This window comes from Leptodactylus fuscus, chromosome 2 (genome assembly GCF_031893055.1).
Source record: "Leptodactylus fuscus isolate aLepFus1 chromosome 2, aLepFus1.hap2, whole genome shotgun sequence".
Taxonomy (NCBI): Eukaryota; Metazoa; Chordata; class Amphibia; order Anura; family Leptodactylidae; genus Leptodactylus; species Leptodactylus fuscus.
In genome coordinates, this window is record NC_134266.1 from 36,987,269 (window position 1) to 37,010,802 (window position 23,534).

The 23,534-nt window shown below is 42.7% G+C and overlaps 1 protein-coding gene across 5 annotated transcripts in view; it reads right to left on the bottom strand.

Annotated features, from left to right (window-relative positions):
- ST3GAL6 (ST3 beta-galactoside alpha-2,3-sialyltransferase 6) overlaps positions 1 to 23,534 on the bottom strand; it is a 111,653-nt gene that overhangs the window by 14,162 nt on the left and 73,957 nt on the right. For 4 of the 5 annotated variants that reach the window (XM_075263632.1, XM_075263631.1, XM_075263628.1 and 1 more), the window contains 2 exons: positions 18,460 to 18,525; positions 11,166 to 11,266 (listed from right to left, as the gene is read on the bottom strand). In XM_075263632.1, coding sequence (XP_075119733.1) covers positions 11,166 to 11,266; positions 18,460 to 18,525 — 167 coding nt within the window. Of the gene's footprint in view, positions 1 to 11,161; positions 11,267 to 18,459; positions 18,526 to 23,534 lie in introns of all 5 variants that reach the window. The other variant, XM_075263629.1, reaches the window with a different exon arrangement.

Below are 23,534 nucleotides of genomic sequence, written 5' to 3' on the forward strand. Positions count from 1 at the left end.
CACACCACCTAAGTCATTTGACAGAAAACAAGTAAAAATAGATTAACTACTTTGAAAAATTTGACAGCACTTTAGAGGACCAAGTCTTAGTTTTTGGAGAAATGTCCAAATACTGTAACATATTCTGCGAGTTTCTTAGAAAAGTATACCTCTAAATAAACTAGAAATAACAGCCTTTAGAAAGCCAATATGGAGATGATTAACCATGAAAATCAATATCACTCTTAAGAACGCAGTCAACGTCGCCTTGGTCGGTCAGAGATCTGACCCCATGTCATGGCTCTGCCACTAAGAATGGGACATTGTTACTGTCTTGCACCATTCCCGGGACACAACACATTTGTATTTCATGTACTATGCTCCGGGTTATTAGCAAGTCCCATGATCTGCACAACTATTTCACTTACTGTATATGCATGCAAAGAAGTCATATGTCAAGTGTGAACTCTGAATACTCCACGTCTAACAGCTGCTGTCTAAGAAGGTGTAACCGATTTACATTGAAGGCTAAGTAAACTTTCACCTACAGATCTAGGTTAAAATGCTGCAGTCACAGAAGGCAACAAAAACCAATGAAAGGTCATTGGTAAAACATTGTCTCCTGTTATAAAGATATCATGCTGCAGAACTTTAACCAATTGCAGGAGTTCGGGTTATATCTGTACATAAGATGCAATTGGGAATGTCCTTGCAAACAAGACTCATCTAATTGTAACCTTTTTGGGGCCGTTCACACACAGAAATTTGATGCTGATTTGTCACATATTGTGTAAGTCGCTCATGTCCATCATCATCTGGCGCTAGCTTCACACTAGGGTTCATGGGAAAAATATGCAAATCTGTTTTCCAAGATGTAAATAGGAAAACAGTGCCTCTGCTTGCTGCCCTCTAGGGGCAGCCCCCTTAAACATCAAGTAAAACTGATTCAAAAAGTCTTTATGCTATGATTCCCAGCTGTGGACAGCGCTGTTTCCATCTGTTGGATCTCTTCAGAAACAGTGTAAGGATAATAGCTTGGAAGAGTGAGAGACTATAGTCCAGGATTAGTATATAATCACACTCCTTAGGGATTGTGCACCTTTGCAGGCGTATGGAGTCTTACAAAGTCTTTTTCGCTCCACTGGGGGATTATGGGAAAAATATGCAAATCTGTTTTCAAAGATTAAGGGGGCTGCCCTAGAGGGCAGCAAGTAGAGGCACTGTTTTCCTATTTACATATTGGATAACAGATTTACATATTTTTCCTATAATCCCCCAGTGGAGCGAAGACGATTTTGTAAGACTCCATATTCCTGCGAAGGTGCTCACTCCCTAAGGAGTGTAATTATCCCCTAATACTAGCGTTCATCTCTCAGTCATTTGGGTCTGCATGGGGACCCAAGAGACAGAGTGGTTACAAAAGTGGTTACCCGCTGATCCTTGGACTATAATGGGCTCCGCCGGGTATCTGCCAGTTTTAGTTCAGGACTTTTCACTATGACGGAATCTGCGGTGGCGTCTCCAATGCAGATATGAATACAGCCTTAAACGCTATCATGCTTCTCATACCTTTTCTGATCAAATGTTCCAGTGATACGGGGCAAATTATCTTGACGACAGCCATTAAGGAATACCATGTCTAAGAATGGTCATGTATAGCCTACAACATTGTTTAGGTAAGTGGTATAAGTCAACATAACATCTAAATGAATACCAAAAATTTCCTACATAATATTGACTATCTGGTCTTTGCTCCTTACATGTGTCATTAAGCCACAGGTGCCCAAGACTCTGTCCTTTGATGTGCCACATTTGGTAGGAACTAACCCGATAGTACCTCACAACACCTGCCATTTTGGAGATGCTGTGACCCAGTCCCTTGACTTTGGCCCTTGACTTATTTCTTAATATATCGCACCCCTTGGCAGGTGCCATTGCCACAAGATAACCACTTCCCTGGTCATTGATTTTGTTGTCACGGTTGAACCCAAGTACATCACATGTATTAACAGGAATATCCATCTGCCTTAATCTTCTGTATTCTTGAGTAAATTTTCGCAGGTGTTTGTATATCCACCCAAATATTTGTGCCAAAAGATTATTAGCTCCAGGTTCATGGTGTTTGTTTTCTGACTACCAGTCACGTAGCAATGAGGTCAGCGCTATCCTTAGTAAATGCCAAAATACACCTCCAGTAAATGTAAATCTGCATTGGCCATTGCTGTGGACATGTCGTTCCACCAGGCATCTTTTATATTTTCAGTTTTTGAGAATTGTGCAAGAGGTCCCTTCCAAAGGAAGTGTCTAAAGGTTATGCAAATTAAAACTTATTTAGTATAAGAGAAGCAAACCATGGCGGCACTGCTGCTATTTTTGTCTCATACCAGTTCAGAGAATATCTGTCTTAGGAAGCCATGGAGTCTGAGATTGTTTATAAGTGGACAGACCCAGTGGTGCTAAGTCACAACAACTTGCAGCAAAGGAGAAGAGGAGTGAAGGGGCGCCATTTACTGGTCTATAAAATGTTCTTTTACTTCTTAAAGCCATAAAACCATCCAGCACTACAGCTGACATTACCATGTGGGTAGTACCTGGCGGTTTCATGGCTTGAAGAAATACAAGGATGTTTTATAGGACAGTTTTATAGGCCTCCTACTCCTCTGCACGTTTGCTGTAGAGTAAACGGAAAGAAATCCATTGCAGATTTGTCTCCCTAAACTCTCTTATATCCCACTTATATGGAGTTTTAGGGCCGGTTTGTGAGAAAGTGTAAACTGGCTGTTGAGAAAGTCAACTTTTATTCTGCAAACTAACCGTTCGTGCACTCAGGATATGGCGGTGTCTGCCGAAGCACTGGTGTGGGCTGGGGTCACCATCCACTGCTGCCCCCTATCATAAAGACTATTAGGCCCTGATATGCCGGAACCATAGGCAAAGAAAACCTGTGTTTGGGCATAAATGGCCACGTCCTGCAGGCACTGAACATTTTCATATGGATTAAAACTAGAGATGAGCGAGTACTGTTCGGCTGATCCGAGCAGTACTCGCTCATTTCTAATTAAAACATGATTTCCACCATATTCACTCTGGTACTAGCAGATACAACATCACATAAGTGGTTTAGAAGTGGTGGTGGTGGTAGACTTACTTTAAAGAGGACCTTTTACCACCTCCACCAACTCAACTACTTTTCATCCTTTAATAGTCACTGCCCCACTGAACCCAGCACAGTTGGATTTTTTTTCTCTAGCCCCCACTGTTCCCACGTAGTCAGCACAATTATTTTTGGTGCCTGAAATGCTAACTATACTCTCTAATGTCAAATGGGTGGTGTCAGGCAGGAGCAGGCAAGGTGGGGCGATTTAGAGCTCTTACACTGCCTGTCTCTGATTGGAGCTCTTCGTCACCTCCCTTGTCTGCTATTGTCACTTACCATAAAGAGTCTTCATAGCATATGAAGCACTGAAATGAACAGCACCGATTGCTCAGGAATGGTGGGGGTTAGAGAAAAGAATTCCGACTACGTTAGAATCAGTTATGGGGTACTTATTAAAGAATGCAAAGAGATGAATTAGGGTCCACATCCACTCCAGGACTTTGTTTTATCATATGTGGTGGTGACAGATTTGAAACAGCACGAAATCAAGGAGTGGAGATCTTTACTCTTAACCATGCAGAGGAAATTTCAAGGTTGCCATCTCAGCAGTAGTCTACTGTGAGCAACACTTGGCGCATAGCTGGATGGAAGACACTAGGACAAAGGCAGCAGGAAGAATCTGTAGACGCAGTGCAGAGGTGGAGGCAGATGGAATTTGGTCAATGTCGATCAGCTCCAGGTCACATAAGCAGGTCAGGTCAACAGCAGAAAAAACCTTAGTGGACAAGAACCAAATAGACTTCACTGTACAGGTACTGAGTGATGTAGGCTGTAACAAATAGGCATTGCATGTGGCAGAGCACTTGTCGCACAGTAGGTGTCTGAGTAGTGGACTGGCATTGAGCAGGAGCCCTGGTGTGGTAAGACCCAGCAACAGAGTGATGGAGGTGAGGCCAGGAGAGTGCGTGCCAAATGCAGACGTTAGTAGTGGCAGCCCATGACTTACTGACTATGCATTGTGACAGGCACTTAGTGTCAGGAAATAACAATAGTCCTCCTTTCCACCAACAGGTTTAATAGGAAGTGTCATGGTGAGGACGATGACAAAAATCGATGAATTACACGGAAAAATCCAAAAAATAAAATAACACCATCATCTTCATTTGACTTCAATATGCACCCAAGGCATGTAGGCTCCATATAGCATATATAATCATCTTGATGTGTATCCATCAATACATCTTCACTAACATTTTGTATCTCACTGTGTATCAATATTATAAAAATTCTGAATATTTACAATCCAAAAAAGTTAAAAAAAAAAACAAAAACAAAAAAAAAACATGGCAAGTGAATCAGCCTCATGTCATATTATTTCGGCACTTAGAATCTGGCCTACACATCCTTAATCTTGTCCCTAGCTCCTCTTGTCAGATTGCCTTCTCTTCTCCTCCTCTGATAATGCGGCCAGCGTCTGAAGTCAGATTACTCTGGGCTGATTAAAGTAACTCATCTTATTTCTTCAAGACAGATTACAAAGACTAAAAAAAACTGATGTGAAACACAAGATGGCTCAGGGGAGGGGGAGCAAACGTCCAGGAGAGACACAAAAGTGTCTTGGTTATTGCAGGTGAATATTTCTCAAGTAGCTCTCAATCACAATCCCCTAAAATGTGCAGGAGGCCCCGGAAAACGGTGAGACATCCCAAACTCCCAGGAGAGTGGACAAGTCTCCTGGCAGTAGGAGAAGCCCCCGCCTCCTTCCCTAAAAACAATGCTCCAAAAACATGTTTTGTAGGAGGTGCAGGGGCACTGCATCACCAGACGCATCCCATCACCCATAGATGCATTTCGGAGGTAGCGCAAAGTGATGTAAAAGAGGGTCACAAAGATGGGTCAGGTGCAGCCCTGGAACCAAGTGCATTTAGGAAACCTTACAGAGAGATGTAAAGAGGGGTCTTATCCAAAAACGGGGTGTGGTCTGCTGGAAAGGGCTACGGCTTTACCACTCTCTCCCACCACATGTTTTACTTACATAAACTAAAAGGAATTGTCAAAAATTTGGCCATAGGGTACATCATCAAGATGTGGGGAATCCTGACACCCAGCAATCCCACCGATCAATTGATTTCTATACAGTACATGCAGCCAGAAGCAGACAGCTCCATTGGCTGTGTTGTGGCCGAACTGCGCTGTTGCAGTTCAACTCCCATTCAAGTCCCAGGGGAAGATATCTGAGGGTAATGCATCACATCAACACTACAAAAAATACATTATGGGAAAGGCTGGTGCTTAAAAAGTACTAAAAGTGAGTAGAAGACTTAGGCGTCTATACTCATGGATATAAAAATGTTCTGAAAGAAATGTCAGATGCTGCAAAACTCAGCCTGTAGTTCTGTCTCAAGCAGATATGTAAATGACTACGGATTATACACTGGGTCTTGCAACAAGAGGACGTTAAAATTTCTTCCCCACCACACAATACAAAGGCTCCAAGGGGGCAACATGGTGGCTCATTGGTTAGCACTGTAGCGCTGGAAACCTGGGTTCAAATCCTGCCAGGAACAACATCTGCAAGGAGTTTGTATGTTCTCCCCGTGTTTGCTTGGAAACAAACAAAAAAAATCAAAGGCTCCCAGAGGCTACTTTTGGGTAGTGTACCTCTTGGTGAAAGAAGATCACTGAGTGCTAGACCTGCCCCTATGATGCACTTGCAGACATTCTGCCCAGTTGACAGACATTGATAGGGGACTGATGGTCGCTTTGATGCATTGTCTGCCATCCAGCCCCTTCTGGCCTATCAGTTAGAAGGTGTTGCGAGCAGCGGTGAGAGTACACATGGCAAATAGTCTCCACACAGTCCAGACGGATCATCAATCTAGAGGATCGTTGGATCTGCCGACAAGCCCTTTACCATTACATCACACAGTGACATGAGCAAACGAAATGCAAGGCGTTACCGATACGATTATAGTCATAGAAACATTCAGTACGTAGTATGTATCTAGGGTTTTATCCTAGCGATCATGAAATATTGCTTCATGACAGATCTGCTAAAGCCATTATGTACAAATATTTCTGGTGCAAGAGACTTACAGTATGAATAGCCTGGATATGGGTCATTTGGATATGGCAATAACCATGGAGCTGGTACTTACATATTCTTTACTAGTTTTGAAATGTTAAGATACACAGCCCTGATCTGTCCACAATACAGGAAGGGAGGGTCCGCCATGAACTGAGGACAGTGAACATAGAAGTCTGCATTAAGGCCTATTCTTATTGTTGTGGTATAGGAAGTGTTTATTAAGGTCGCTGCAGTAGCTCAGACACCCAGTAAGAAGAGCCGATCCAGCGCAGACTTATCTACTGCCACGAGCGAGTGGGCACAATCCCGGAGTGGTTTATGGCCGCCTCTGTCTTCAGGCCTGTAGTACACCGTGAAAGCTTCTGTTCACACTCAGGTCACAGAATACAATGGCCGTAAAGAGCACCTGTATGCTGCTGGCAGAGTGTCCACAAAACGACTTGCTGCGACCGAGCAGATCCAATAATAACACCTGGTAATAGATAGTGACAGAGTGGAAATAATATGTGTAATACTCATGTCAGAGATATCTCTTCCCATGGCTAAGCTCACACACAGTGCAGATAGATTTTGGGATTTTGAAATCTGATGTCAAAATCCACAGAAAAAATGAACATGCTACATACTGAAAATCTGCACAACTAGTCAATTTTTGCATAGATTCTTTTCCCACAGCAAACTGGTGGGACTTTTTAAAAATGTCTTTGGAGTGTGGGAGGAAATCCACGCAAACACGAGAAGAACATACAAACTCCTTGCAGATGTTGGCCTTGGTTGGATTCAAACCCAGGACTCCAGCGCTGCAAGGCCACAGTGCCACTCCCATCCACATTGCTGCTACTGCAGAATTCCCACCCGCAAATCCAGTGGTAAAATACCCAGCGTACTGTATCCTATATGTGTGAACATACCCACTAAAAGCTTTCTTTCTCTTCCTCTGACTCTCAGCATTTTCATTCCTATAGCGAACATTGACATTAGATGACCTACTTGAAGATCGGCAGGGTCGGACACTCAAGGTGTTCAGGCAAGCGTGCCTTCTCAGAAAATCAAGCACAGCACCATACACTTTACAGTGGCTGTGTTTGGTATCATAGCTCAGCGCCATTCACTTGGGTGGGCAAGAGAGGCTAATGAATGTCTAAAGACTTGAGAAGAGGCAGCGGCACTCAGAGTTCAACAACTGCATTGAACAGCTAATCTGTGGGGGTCCCGGATGTTGGACCACCTTCAATCTTCAATTCATGACTTACTCTAAAGGGGTCCAGGGTGTCAAACCCTTGTCTATCTTCAAGGGATAACCTATTCTACTAATAGGTCAATTGATAAAGCATGAAAACCCCCTTTAGGCCTTATTCACCCTACAAATGGAATACCGGACGCAATAAAAAATGAGGTTTCCCGCACGAATCATATGGAGAGAAAAGCTCTACAAGCACCACTTATTATAGTCTATGGGGTCCGTGTGCTTTCATTGCTCACCATTTTTTAATGCGTTCGGTATTCCATTCGGGGGGTGCCTAAGTGAACTCCCCAAACAGAACACTGAATGCAGATGTGAACCAGGCCTGAGAGTAAAAACTAAGAGTAGGTCACTCAGAACTGGTACCTGATACCTGCGTAGTCTCCACTCCTAAATTTGTCTCACAATCACTGACGCAAATCACTAATCTGAACATTGACGTGTGAATTAGGCCCTAATCTAGACTTTCACTTTTTAAAGATGTTCTGCAGCCTGTAAGGTATCAGATAACACATAACAGCTGCTGCAAAGCCTTTTCGGGCAGATAAAGAAAGCTTTACCTCAATTACAGGCTGACAGACAAGAAACCCCATAACCTTTCCACACAGAGAGCTGCTATCGAATTTTATAATATACAGTACTGTCCAAAAGTCTTAGGAATCGTTCACATCTGTGCCCGGGAGTCCGTTCTGCAGGTTTCCGTTTCCTGCACAAAACAGAGGCAGGAGACTGAAACCTGCCGGCATGTTTCAATCCCATTCATTTGAATGGGCTTGAAAAGACTCTGGCTGTGTGTGCCGGTGAGCGTTTTATGCTCTCTGCGGCGAAACCGTTTTTTTTTTAAACCGGACACAGAAGGGACATGCAGTACTCTGTGCCCGGTTTAAAAAAGAAAATGGTTTCGCCACACGGAGGCAATAAAACGCTCACCGGCGCTCACGGCCGGACTCGGCATGACAGGTTTCCGTTTTCTGCGTGCAGAAGATGGAAACCTGAAAACGGAGTTCAGGCGCTAGTGTGAACCTAGCGTCAGATGGGGAAAAAGTGCTGCCAGGTAAGAATGCTATCAGAAATAGGAAGTGTTAATAGGCTTTTTTGTCAATTGACAGAAAAGTTATGTAAATCACATCAATATTTAGAATGACTGGAGGAGGAGAAGTCCTGGAAGTGATGATAAGACCCCCACAGCGCCCTGTTCTTAAAGGGGCTCTATCATTGGGAAAAGTAATTTTTAACTAATCACATCCTTGCATAGCCTATGGAAATGCTATTCCACACCTACCTTTAGTATGTAAATTGCCTCAGTGGTTTCTGAATAAGTCCGTTTTATTCATATGCTAATTAGACTGGTGCACAATGCACCGTGCACCTCTTTGCTATTCTTTTCTATGGGTGTATACAGCACAGGCTGCTGCTGATGATGATGACTCAGCTTCCTGTTTGCACACACACATAGGAGATAATAGCAGAGACGAGTGCTGCTGGGAACTTCCTGTGCTGGCTGGAAGCTCATTAGCATATGAATAAAAACGGACTTATTCAGAAACCACTGAGGCAATCTACATACTAAAGGTAGGTGTGGAATAGTCTTTCTAAAGCCTATGCAAGGATGTGATTAGTTAAAAATGACTTTTCCCAGTGATAGAGCCCCTTTAACATCATCCAGTCTGTCTGGGATTACATGAGGCGAAAGAAGGATTGAACAAGTCTAAATTCACAGACGATCTGTACTTAGTTCTCCAAGATGGCAGGAACAACCTCCCTTTCAAGTTCCTTCAAGAACTGTCTACAAGTACCGAGAAGAACTGATGGAAGGTAAAGGGCAAAGGTCACACCAAATATTGATGGGATTTAGATTTCTCTTTTCTTCATTCAATTTATTTTGTGAATTGAAAAAAATAAACTATTAACCCTTCTAAAAATTCTTACATATTTCCACACCTGCCTAAAACCTTGACGCGGTACTGTATACCTCAGGATACTTTGTGGGGGATACTTTGTGTTGCTTCTTTACAAAAAGAGGTTCTGCAGCAGCTGGAGAGTAAATTGGTAGCAGAAGAAGAAAGTACAGCAGTCCATATTGGATGGTGCAGTTTTATGACATGATTCTCACCTGAGCAATACACGTCCAAACAATCTGGTGTGAGCGGCAGCTAATCTGCACAGATTAGTATCTAAGCAATTAATCTCTCACTACTGATCAGTAAAGTATGTTAATCTGCAGACACAGGAGAAAGGCTTCGTATCATGTATTTCATAAACTGGGAGATTACTTTAGGTACACAAATATCTTAGCCCTTGCAGTATATATATCCTGACTGAGTAGATACAGAAGAGACCACTTATCCTGCTCCTGTGTGGGGAAAAAAACATTGCCTAGACCTGTATAATTGCTATGGAGGGGTCACCGTGAGGGTTCAGAGGTCAACTACACTTGTGTTTTAGGAGATTGCATTGTTGAAAAGTCCCTACAATTTCTACAAGGAATCTTCTACATGTGAACATATCCCTGGGGCTCCTACACATAAGTGGATTTGGGATATAAATTAGATTGGTGTTGAATCTTCTATGGTGTAACAGGCTAGTGTTATTCACATGCAGCATGTACGTAGTATACACACACACACACACACTGTCAACAGTGTAAAAGATTCCAGCATCCAATGAAGACAAATCTAAATTATAATAAAAATTGTTTGGGTTTTGTTTTTATTTGTTTTTTTAAAAAGTAACCTGGAGTTTCAAAAGTCCAATCAACTGTGGCCTATGCATTTCAGAGCAATAATAAGGGGCAGTTTGCCCCCTATTATATAACCCTATATATCACAGAGTTCAGCTTCTCTCCTCTATCATATAGCCCTATATATCACAGAGCTCAGCTTCTCTTTTCTATCATATAACCCTATATATCACAGAGCTCAGCTTCTCTCCTCTATCATATAACCCTATATATCACAGAGCTCAGCTTCTCTCCTCTATCATATAACCCTATATATCACAGAGCTCAGCTTCTCTCCTCTATCATATAACCTTATATATCACAGAGCTACTTCTCTCCTCTATCATATAACCCTATATATCACAGAGCTCAGCTTCTCTCCTCTATCATATAACCCTATATATCTCAGAGCTCAGATTCTCTCCTCTATCATATAACCCTATATATCACAGAGCTCAGCTTCTCTCTTCTATCATATACCCCTATATATCACAGAGCTCAGCTTCTCTCCTCTATCATATAATCCTATATATCACTGAGCTCAGCTTCTCTCCTCTATCATATAGCCCTATATATCACAGAGCTCAGCTTCTCTCCTCTATCATATAACCCTATATATCTCAGAGCTCAGCTTCTCTCCGCTATCATATAACCCTATATATCAGAGATCAGCTTCTCTCCTCTATCATATAACCTTATATATCACAGAGCTCAGCTTCTCTCCTCTATCATATAACCCTATATATCTCAGAGCTCAGCTTCTCTCCTCTATCATATAACCCTATATATATCACAGAGCTCAGCTTCTCTCCTTCTATCATATAATCCTATATATCACAGAGCTCAGCTTCTCTCCTTCTATCATATAATCCTATATATCACAGAGCTCAGCTTCTCTCCTTCTATCATATAATCCTATATATCACAGAGCTCAGCTTCTCTCTCTCTATCACATCCTGCTCTACATGTATCATAAATGTTAGCTAGAAAAGATTTTTTTTTTATTTTTTTTTTTATAAAAAAAGAAATTAAAACTTGCCTCCTTTTCGGGTTCCATACGGGAGATCGATTCTGTTGCTACCAAGATTTGCAGACTGTCTCCTGTAGTTTTCACACAGAAACGGCTCAATCTCAGACATGCTGTGAATGGAAGAATATATTAATAAAAAAAAAAGTGGACAACTCTGCCATCAACAAGGACAGTTGTACAGCACTGACTTCCCTCTATGCGGGTAATAAAGTGATACTCACACATATCAGGTCATTTATTACAGCTGCTAGCAGATAGTATCACATTGAAAGCAATAGGGAAAAAAGCCTCACATTGATTTCAATGGGTAGCGCTCGTATGCTGGCACCCAAGTCAATGGGAGCTGGTTTTTACGCGCTCATTCTGAACGACTTTTACGTTCAGAATGAGCGGAGCGTATACTCCGTGTGAAGGCTCCCTAAGGACGCGTGCAAAACTACAACTCCCAGCATGCCCTGACCGCCTGGGGCTGTTACCCTATAGTGGGAGTTGTAGTTATACAGGTTGGGGTACAATGTACTAGGATATGATAAAGTAATATAATTTCTTTTGATGTACCTTACATTTAGTTAGCGGCCCACCTGAACCCGGAGCCGTACTTGACTTTATATGTAGTAAAGGACTCTGAGCTGCTACTTTTTATCGGTGTTTCAAAGTGAAATAGTTTACATAATGAAAGAGGCAAACCGAGGACACCGAGAGGGCTACACCGCCCTGTAATTGCAAAACCTCAACAAAGGAGGAGGCCAGAACTTAAAGTACAACAACACAACGTACAATGCAAGACATAGGGCAGCCATGGAGAAACCTCTCATTATGTCCTGACATATTGCTATGGGAGCTGCCTCCAGCTTATAAAAAGAAAGGTGCTGGAGTTCAGGAGCTCTGGGGTCAAATGTTTTGGAGATTTTCTCATTTCCTTAGTGAGTGGAAAAGAGGCAATATTGCAAAGGTCTCCAAAATAAAACCCCAAAAAAGGGATCTCTCAGAAGAGGTTGTCAGAAGTATTCACACACATACCATATATAGAACAAATCTACCAGTAGTAATGGCAATACTGTGATTACAGAGTATAATGAATGCTGCAGTATAAGGAGAATACCTGCGTAATACAGCACAACACAAAAGTAAGGTATGAGCACATAGATCTGTATGGGCGCCATACATGTGGCTATATATGCTAATGTACTTAGTCCCATTCACTTGACAGGAACTGAACTATAGCACCCAGGTACAACCACTACACCATGTATAATGCTATGCCTGTGTCAGGATCGAGTTGGACCCTCACGGATGTGATATTTGTGACTAAACCCAAGGAAAGCAATACTAAAGACCTGAAAAAGCCCTATAACATAAAACCAAGCTCCAAAGAGACTATGTATTGAGTAAGATTTCCATTTTACTCATAGAAATCGCACCATAATCTATAAACCATTTCATAGGTGCCATAAAAGAATTATCAGTAACACAAGCATTGGCCAAATAACCCGTCTGTAACCGCAATATATGGAAATAATCTGTTCTCAAGCAACGGAAACAAACTAAAACAAAGCCATGTCATACTATCTACTGTCTGTTTATAAAGTATAATAGGTTAAGCAGAATTAGATTGTATTTAACGCATTTCCATGTGCCGCACCCTCACCCCAGCTATTGAAGAGATCATTTACTATAGACAAGACAATCAAAAACCCGGAAAGGTAAAGCCGAAGCCGATAGTAATGGATAGAGACAAAACAGAAGCTGGCAGAGGACCAGGAAATTAAAACATTCATGACTATATCTGGAACTTAACACACAGCTAACAACAACAGGGTCAAGTAGCACAATATACAATGCAGACCCCACTGCCAAATTGTACAGCTAAGGGCTCGTTCACATCAGCGTTCATCTGTCCTTATTGCAGGTTTCCGTTTCCTGCATAAAACAGAGCAGGAGACGGAAACCTGCAGGAGACTTTCTCACCCATTCATTTGAATGGGTGAGAAAGCTGTCCGGCCGTGAGCGGCAGTGAGCGTTTTGCGTTCTCCGCCGCGAAACCGGGTTTTATAATCCGGACACAGAGTCGGACATGCACTACTCTGTGTCCGGATTAAAAAATCCGGTTTCGCGGCGGAGAGCCTAAAATGCTCACCGCTGCTCACGGCCGGACCCGGTCTATGGTTTCCGTCTTCTGCTATGCAGAAGACGGAAACCATAGAACGGAGACATGAACGCAGGTGTGAACCTAGCGTTAGTATGATAAGTGCATCAGGGGTGGCAGAGAGTCCTGGAGGGCTAGCAGGTACAAGACACAGCATTGTGTGCTATAGAATGGAAAGACATAGGACGAGCAGTAACTAAAGCCTAGAAACTCTTTGTAGTCAATTCCATCAGCCATGTCCTGCACTAGACCATATACCGGGGGATCCTAGCTGTGAATTATATAGAGTTAGTCAGATCCTATATGGCTATCAAACAATTACAGCACTATACGTAACCTCCGATCCTACTCCGCTATGATCCGCTCTCCACGCAAACGTCTCCAAGACTTCTCCCGTGCATCCCCCATACATTGGACTCACTACCATGACACAACACTGACCCCACAATCTCAAGCTTCAAGAAGACCTTGAAGACTCATCTATTCAGGAAGGCCTACAATTTCTAATAGCATCACTGTCACCACTATCTGCACAGTTTCTGCTCTCACCTACTGTCTCTATCTCTGTCAGGAGGGGCCGGGGCCTCCGCTGTGCTGTGTGGAGGCTCCCGGTCCGCTCCGTGTCCAGCGCCGTGATGGCTGCTGGTTCTAGAGCAGCGTAGGCCGGAGACCTCCGCTGGAGTTTGCGGAAGATCCGAATTCCCCTAGCGTGTGAGTCAGCACTTCTGGGGTCAGGGGATCAGTGACGGGCCTGAAGCTATTTCAGTCTCATTCTGCTCCTGGACCACCGCTGGTTATTCGTTTATTGCAGCATCAGCTCCCTAACTTAACCTCCCTGCCTGTCTCCTGTCTCTGCTATTCTTGTATCTTCTGCACATGTATGATTCAGCTTGCTTTACAGACCTTCTCTCCGTGATCCCGATTTGGCACCTTCCTGACCTCCTCTGTATGACCTTTTGGCTTTCTCCTGACCTCCCTTTTTGGATCCTGATTTGGCTACCTTGCTGACCTCCTGTGTATGACCCGGCTCTCCTGACTTTGCTGCTGTCTCTTCTCTCTATTACCAGTGACCTCCAGTTAACGACTCGGCTTGCCTGACTACGAACTTGCTTCTGTGGCTTCTGCATGTCTTCCTTGGATTACCTTCCTACACACCTGCTTTCATGAACCTTCCTGCTCTTCCAGACTTCACTTCAAGGTGAGTGTCTGGGTACTTCTGGGTCCTCTTCCTTGGGGTTCGCTGGGTGTGTGTCGCTCTCTGGGCAGTTGCGGATCTGGGCCTTGGAATTGTACCAAGTCCAATTCCACTATAAGGAGCTCTGGTGAAGAACTCCGGGGCCTGGTTCCGCTCCGATTAGGGGAGTGTAGCACACCCAGGACTGGTTTTGCCTCAGCGCTTGGGGATTCTAAGTTGCTCTAGACCTTAGTTGTTTGTTGCATGAGTTCCTAACAATCCCTTTTACCTTATAGACTTTAAGCCCCTGTTTCTTCATCTTTATTAAAGGTTCCAGCTCTGCCCAGCACCAGCCTAGGATCACAAGGTGTATAAGCGAGATTTTGGTGCAGGAGAAGGTCCCATTGGAAAGCACTGGCACATTTAACCAATATCAAGTGGGCAGCGATTACTGAGGGGAGCCGGGGTACACACCTTTCTCAGGACCACCCACTGAGCACTTTGGACATCTGCAGTTTACTACCCATGGCTTTAATTATTTTAATGGGCAGAAAGTAATGGACAAGCTCAACTTAAATTGACCCCATAAAGTGCTCCTCAGCAGATTGTACTTCCCACTGGACACCGGTCTTCAGCAGGGTAAACACACTGTAACACTGTATAGGTTGGTCAGGATAGACCTGTCTTTTTTAAGCTTATATTTGGAAGTTTTCACAGCTTATCTACCCCTCTCACTACACAATCACCTCTGCAGAGGTCACAGTATACCTACAAAACATAGAAGTCACAAGGGTCTGCTCCAGGACATCTCCAGGAAACCGCAAGTCAGAAATTAATTTATTTTTGAAAAAATATGTTTAACATAGAAATATTTTAACAATAAGCCTTTTTTTTGGCAACACATTTCCTTTAAGGGGGCGTTCACACTACCGTTGGATTCTGTCAGCAGTGTCTATGGCTATTGTCCGTACAAGATTTTAGCAACGTACACTAGCTGGTCTGTCTGAAATTTCCATTTATTTTAATGGGATTTTGTCTTGTGTCCGTTAGTGTCCATTTACACCCAAGTGGACAAAAATTCCTATATGCAGTACTTTTCTGTCCGTTATTTTTTTAACATTGAAGTCTATGGGCAACGGACTTCTAACGGACACTAACTGATAGTCATCAGTTACTGACTGTTATTTTGTGTCCGTTTTTTTTTCTGCATCTGCTCAGAAAGCATGTTAACATCAGTTAGTGTCATGACAGGTGTCTGGGTTTTTTTTTTTTTGGTTTTTTTTAAACAAACACCTTCACAACGTAATCCAACGGTAGTGTGACCCTGCCTAAGGATGCAGCTCAGTTTGAAACTTAAAGGGCTAGTTCACAGAGTTTTTTGGCAGCGGATTCTGACATGGACTCCGCCTCAAAATTCGCTGCCAAAAATGGCTTCCATTGACTTCAATGGAGCCGCTCGCTTCTTTTTTCCACTAACTAGTAGCAGAAAAAAGAAGCGACATGTCCTATTTTGCCACGGATTCCGCATCTGAATCAGCCGTGGTGTCTGCAGCTCGAAAAACGCTCCAGTGTAGGCCCATTCATTTGGGCCTACACAGGAGCGGAATGCCGCGATGGAATGCTGATGCTGCGAGCGGCTCGGAATGTTTACACGGGGGAAAAGGTTTCCACGACCTTTTCTTCCGTGTCAACATACCCAAAGGGTTTTCCAAGCATTTTATACTGCTGATCTATCCTCAGTGGTGACTATATATAGGATATATAGTATATAGAGTTAGGGAGGCTGAGCTCTTTTCTGAGCAAGTTTTTTTGCATTTTCATCTCTGCATAACTAAAGTTGTAAAATGTAATTTTTTCACCAACATAACCGTATGGGGACTTACTTTATACAGGTCAAGTTGCATTTCAGTAGCTCAACTGAAAACAGTAAAAATCCTATATGCAATAACAGTAAAAAGCTCCAAGGCTGAGGCTAAGTGCAACGTCTGCGCCAGGAACAGCCAAAAATCTCCAGAGAGAAAAGTCCTGCACAGACGACTTTTCTGTCTGCTGGTTTCAGTATAAAAACAGCAGACAATAGCAGACCCCATTATAGTCAAGGGGGTCCGCTGGTGTCCACATGTAACTGCTGTTTTAGCGGTCCGGCTCTCAGTCATTCGCATCCCCCTGACGGACCAGAACTACAGAGTGCCCAGTGCAAATGTGAATGTAGCCTGAACAATGATGCCATAGAAAAGATGACAATGAGAAGGAAAGCCTTCTATTATAAAGCTAAAAGAAAATAACAAAGAATCCACCATTGATAATAGGTGATGGCTCAACTCAGCCTACCACAAACATTTTAGAGCACTCTCCTATCGGATAGGAGTTTGTTCTTCGTGTCCATGTGGCTCCTGTAATGCAATACTTGTCAACACGGCTTATAGTTGTGGGCAGCAATACACCTCATAAGTAAACAATTTCCTAATACTCAAATATTAATTGTAATTTTAGAAAGCGACTTCTCATCCAGCTAATAATCCTTCTAAAGAACTGGGGTTTTCAGCTTCGTCGTAAACAACCCTTTCAATCACTCGTCGGCCATTCACCACTATTCCGAAATGCTGATTCAGTTATTCCATTTCCTCAAAAAAACACAGATTATCAGGAATTGAGCTAATACTGCAATGGCTGCGGATGTAACTTGATAGCAGTTATGCTATTCTGCAAAATAAAATAACTGCAGCAGTGCCGGGAATCGGTAATAAGCAATATATTATTATAGTATGGATTAATAAAAATATACTGTATATATTCGAGTATAAGCCGACCCGAATATAAGCCGAGGCCACTAATTTTACCACAAAAAACTGGGAAAACTTATTGACTCGAGGATAAGCCGAGGGGGGGAGGGGGGAATGCAGCAGCTACTGGTAATTTTTCAAAAATTAAAATGGCCGGAGTTTTTGGGTGCAGTAGTTGCTGGGTGCTGGGGAAGGGGAGGGGGTGTTTTGGTTGTATGTCTGCCCCTTCCCTGAGCTTGAGGACTGAGTTCCCCCCCCCCCCCACTTGGAATTCAGCCTGGCTGAATATAGGGTATCTGCAGTCCTCCTATTAACCCCTTCCTGACAGAACAGGAGCGCTGCAGATCCCCTATATTCCGTAGAACGGGCACTGTCAGACACAGGGATACCTAATATGTTTGTGTTTCACAGTCATTTTCTATTTTTCTATGTATTCTAGGGAAAGGAGGGATTTACACTTTTATTTACTTTATTTTTTTATATTTTGTTTGAAGCTTCTTTTTTTTCCCCACTATTTTATGGGAGATGCTATACATTACTATTGCGGCTGGTCATAGACAGCCCCCCCCCCCCCAGAGGAAAAAAAAAAAATTTTTTCTTATTTTTACTTGACTCGAGTGTAAGACGATGGGAGCTTTTTCAGCACAAACTTGAGTATATACGGTAATACAAATTATGAGCTGGCGCAGATTTCTGCTCGTAGACACGGCCCAGTGGAGGATAAGTCTGATTCATCATGGAGCACAGGTCTAGTCATGAATCTGATGAACCTTTCAGCATTGCAGGGATGATCAAGACACAAAGTCCTGCATGTAAGACTTTGAGTGCTTGCAAAAAAAAAAAAAAAAAAAAAAAAAACTGTTTCCAGGCGGAGAGGCCGCATATGGACACCAGTGGTCACCTTTAAAAACCCATTAAAATGAATGGATTTTAAAACAGGCATCCCGTCCGATAGCCATAATGGAATGTGTTCACGCGGAATCTCATGTGAACTCGGCCTATATATTTCTCCGCACTTATCTATGGTAACATCACAAAAGTGAAATGAGTCACAATCACAAGCACAACCATGCTGGGCATTTATAAATTCTAGGACGAAATAAGTGACATGATTTATATAGATGTTAAAGTATTTTAAATGGCATCCAAACATCCGACCAGTCACAAGAAACAAGCACAGATCTTTACAGGATCACTTACTTCAAGAGGAGATGAAACTTTTCATTGTAACAAGACTTGTACTCTTTGATGGTGTCTGTGGGTAACCTGTAAAAAAAAAAAGAACATTTTGAACACCAAAAAACACCAAACTAATATACAAGTTTATAACAGTTTCTAAGCATGACTAACAAAAAGTTTTATAAATCTTAAGAAAAATTAAAATACCAAGAAGGAATGACCGCTTCTTTGCTTTGTAGAATGAACCCTAGAGGCATAACATGAAGATCCTAGGCCCCAATGCTAAATCTGTACCAGACCCCAAATTATAATGTATCATTTATCCTGGTACTGGCCCCTTTATATTACAGGTCACCCCTACACTGGTACAACCATAGACTGTATATAGGTCATAGCTGCCAATGCTCCTGGAAAATGGCCAGGGGGCATTGAAGACCACAGAGGGGCGGGGATTTGGTAAAGTTAACCCCCATAGTAGACAGTTCCCAAATAAGTTGTGGGGGAGCCCTGGAATTTGTTGCTTTTTACTTTGCATTCTTATATCATAGTTGCCATCACCCAAAAAGGAACCCTTAATTTTGCACCCAACAACCCAAAATAGGGTAATACTGTTCTAGTGCTACACGTGCAGATACATTGCTGGAACACTGCAGTACAAATGTGTTCAGATATGATAATAAAGCAAGTTTTGGGGAAGATTTTGAGGAGGTCTGTTGGCTCAAAAACTTGTCCTGAAAACGCCTCCACAGCAATAAGACGAGGCTGAGATAAGACATCATTTGCTTGTTACCCTGTGACAATTGTGTAGTACATTTAGTGTCTTCAGTGGGAAAGCTCCTGATATAGATGCTAAATGTGTTTACAGGGTTATATTAGACAGAATGAGATGAGAAACCTCCTTTTGGCCTCTGTCTGGCTGGTAAACATTAGAATCCCATAGAAATAAAGTGAAATTTATATATTCCAACATGTACAATAAACAGAGGGCATAAGTGTGATGGGAACACAATGTGATTCCTTTAAGGATGACTTATCACCACCTCCACCAATCTAACTCTTTGCATTCTTTAATAGGTGTCGCTCCACTGAGTCAGACATTGGACAGTCGGAAGTTTTTCTCTAGCCATCGCGGTTTCTGAACAGCAATTTGTACATTACAGGACCCAATATATTATTAGGCTCTCTACTGTCAGGTGGACGGTCCCTGACTGTCCGCCCCATCCCCAGACCGCTCACTTGGCAGCAGATACTCTACATAGAAAACTAGGTGCTGAAACTGACAGCACTGATTGCTCAGGAGCGGTGGGGGCTAGAGAAAAAAATCCAACTACAGCAGAGCAGCGCTTATTGATGGAGGCGGTGAGAGGTCGTCTGGTATCACATATTACAGAAACTCAGGAAAATACAACGTTCTTGTTTATTTCTTTCTTTGCTACAAACACAATAACTTATAGCAATGCTTTGCCTTTCAAGTATAGTATAGGCTGCAATACCAAGCAGACACTTTCTACAATCCCATTAACAGGAGACTGCAGTCATCTAGGCCGTGCAGGCAAGACAACCCAATGCAGCAGTCAGAACAGTTCACCAAGGCATCACCTATGGCTGACTCATGTCAATGTTCACCACAAAGCATTCTTCTTGGTGGAAGAGGCCTGCTGGGGTATGTTTAGACATGGGGAATTTGCAGTACAAATGCTACATCACATTCTAGCTAAAGAGACACTCCAGTGTTTTGTTTTTTTTTTGTTTTTTTTTAAAGCTACGCAAGTATTTCACTGAAGTAGGTTCAAAATCTGCTGCCGTCACCCATATCTAGTACTTGCACCCATGTCTAGTCCCTGTTTCTGCAGAAGACTACAGAATGAATACTAAAGTAGACCTTTCAGGACCTGGTAAATATGGGTATTATGACACCAAAGGTCCTAGAAGCTTCCCCAACTGCTGCTGATAACACAGGGAAAGTCATGGAGCACGATGACCTGACTGTGAGGGTAAGTTCACACGGGGTTTTTTGGACCGGAACCTGAGGTGGAGACCGCCTGAAGTTAGGGTCCAAAAACCGGGTAGCCGTGAGTGAAAGCCGCTGCACTGCACCGGCATCCAGCCACGCACTCCACTCCGGATTAGGCCCAATGAATGGGTCTAGTCTGGAGGAGGGAGTGTCCTCAGGCCGAGTTGCCTTGCGCAAGTCGCTTCTTTTGTCCAGGAGCCGGAAGAAACGGCTCCTGGAAAAAACTCCTGAGTGGCTCCCATTGATTTCAAATGGGAGCTGTCTTTTTGGTCAGGATTTTGAGGCCTGACCAAAAATCTCCATGTGAACTCACCATGAGAGTGGGCAGAACTATGAACAGCATGTGGAGACTATGGGGAGCAGATTATGTGAGAGGCAGAGGAGCAGGAGAGATGAGGCAGGACTGAGGGATATGGGGTCACATGTTAGGTTTTAATGGTATCTGTAGGCAGTTTACACAGCAACCTATGCTAGAAAAAAAAAGATCAGTAAAGGAAAGATTACTAAGAAGAGGACGGTCTTTCTATAAGGAGCCAAAAGAAAAATTAAATTAAAAAGTGTCCCTTTAATGGGGGTTTAAAGATACAATACAAAAGAATGGAACATGCAAAATCCCCAGGCATCAAATGAAGATTTTGTTGCAAATTTACAGCAAAATACTAGTCAAAGCTTAACATTCAATAAATGGTTTAACGTAAGTTGTGTGACCACCAGAAAAAAAACAATGGAAGCATAATGAAGGTTGTTTGTCACAATTCTATCACTTATATAGGGATTTCCCATTCAGTAGTGCTGAGGGGATATGTACAAAGTGGATGAAGAAATAAATGCACAATTACAATACATAAACAGATAAGCAGAAAACAGATCTGATATTAGTGATCTAGCCTTAGGACAGGCCATTATATATTTTTTAGCTTGGAAAACCCCTTTAACTTCTCCATACACAGGGCCTTGCCAAGTATACAGGTGCTCTCAATAGAGATAGGGGAAACAGAATCCCATTGACTTCAATGGGTGCCGTCTTACGCGTGCTACACATTGAAATCAATGGGAGGCTTTTTAACCCATTGATTTCAATGTGTATGGGATTCTGTTTTACATCGCTCACTCTGACACGTGTTTACGTGTCAGAATGAGCGCCGCGTTACTCCGTGTGAAAGCAGCCTTAGGTAGGATAAAGATTGATGAGTTGGTATTGCAGAAAATCTTATGACCAATTATATGCATTTTTTTTTTTTTCCAAAGATGATGCTGGCAATTAATGTAATGGGGTGTATGTAGATTTCTCCTATTGTTTGAATCACCCCATTGGAAAACAAAAGAAGAATTGGCTGAATCACACATTCAATTGCAGGTGTATGTGTTCTTTCCGGTCACCCACAATCCCCGTACTGCTATAAGATCCATTTATTAGGATGGTGATAGGGGCCAATTTACAGGAATGTTGTTCAGCTATGGAGTTATATTGTCCGCTTAGACTGCTGACTGTGCATTTACCAAGCAGATATAATATGTGCTATTATAGCATGGCTGCTGAGTACACTCTGCTCACGACCAGGGCGTGCCTGCATATGTACAAGCATGATCTTATGGGCCTCTCCTTACGTGTATAGAGGAAAGAGCAAACCAACATAACAGACCCAAAAGGCGAACCCTGGAAGCGAGTGCTCACTACTGTATTAAGCATTGTATTGGATGCCAGAAGAGACCGCATGGACCGGCGCCCCCAACCTTGCTGTGTTACCAGGACATCGCAGAGCAGATGTATATATATATATATATATATATATATATATATATATATATATATATATCTCTAGCAGTCGGATCACTTCAGACAGAGCATGACAGAAGAGTACACAGACGCATGTCAGCAGCATACAGAGGGTTCTTCTATGTTATTGTGATGTTATTAGGATCCCGGAATTGGTGGCATGGAACTCTATCCCTCAGAAATTCGGACCCTGCCCATCTAAACCCCCTGACACGCATTTCCCTGACTTTACTCAGCTTTTTCTAGACTAAGTGGATAATATAACTCCTCAGCTGACCAGCAATCTTGTGAATTGGGCCATATCGCTGTCCTAACAAACAGACATTATTTCAATACAGGGATTGTGGTTGGCAGGCAAGAACACATACACCTGCTATCTCACAGTAGAGGCTTTGGCACAATTGAAGGTGTGAAGTGAAGCCCAAGTACAAGATTCAGCCGATCCCTCTTGTTTTCAGCTGGGGTTGATACAATGCAGTATTGTTATTATTGTTATTATGTTCAATAAAAGTTCAGCCTTAACCTAATTCCATTCTCCTGTACCTACTTTCCCTTGCCTCACCTTTAAAATATAACATTACTCATTTTTAAACATTAATCCAGCCATGTCCATAGAGTAGTTTCTTTAGGTCCTCACAACCTACTTTAGCTGGAGGAGTCCCCACAAATTCCAGGATCTTGCTTATCCCCAGACACCCACCTGACTCCCATCGCTCTTGAGAACAGGGGTTATTTGCCACCCTTTGACAGCAGCCAAGCTAAGGGGGCATTCACATGGAGGAATTTGGTGCAGATTCTGATGCAAAACTCGTGTCAGAGTCCGCGCGCAAAAAGAAGTCTCCCATTGACTTCAATGGGATTTGTTTTCTGCGCAGAACCCATTGAAATCAATGACAGACTTCTTTTACTTCTTTTACGCGTTGATTCTGACTCGAGTTTCGCTTCAGAATCCACGCCAAATTCCTCCGTGTGAATGGACCCTGAGGGTCAATGCACATGGAGTTTTTTGGTGAGGATTTTGGAGAGGCAAAAATCAGCTTCAGGAATTAGGAAATGGTTTTTTGAAGCGGATTTTGAGGAGTTTTTAGCTTTTTTTTTTTCCTCCAGCACAGTGTATGGACCTTGAAAAACCGCAAGCGTTTTTTTCATAAGCCGCGTCAAAGACAGTGTCACGCCTCCCATTGACTCACGTTGTTTTTTTCAGGCGGAATCCGCCTGAAGAAAGGTCATGTCGCTTTTTTTTCCACTAGCGGAAAAAATCTGCTAGCAGGGAAAAAACGCTAGCGAAATACATAGAACTCTATG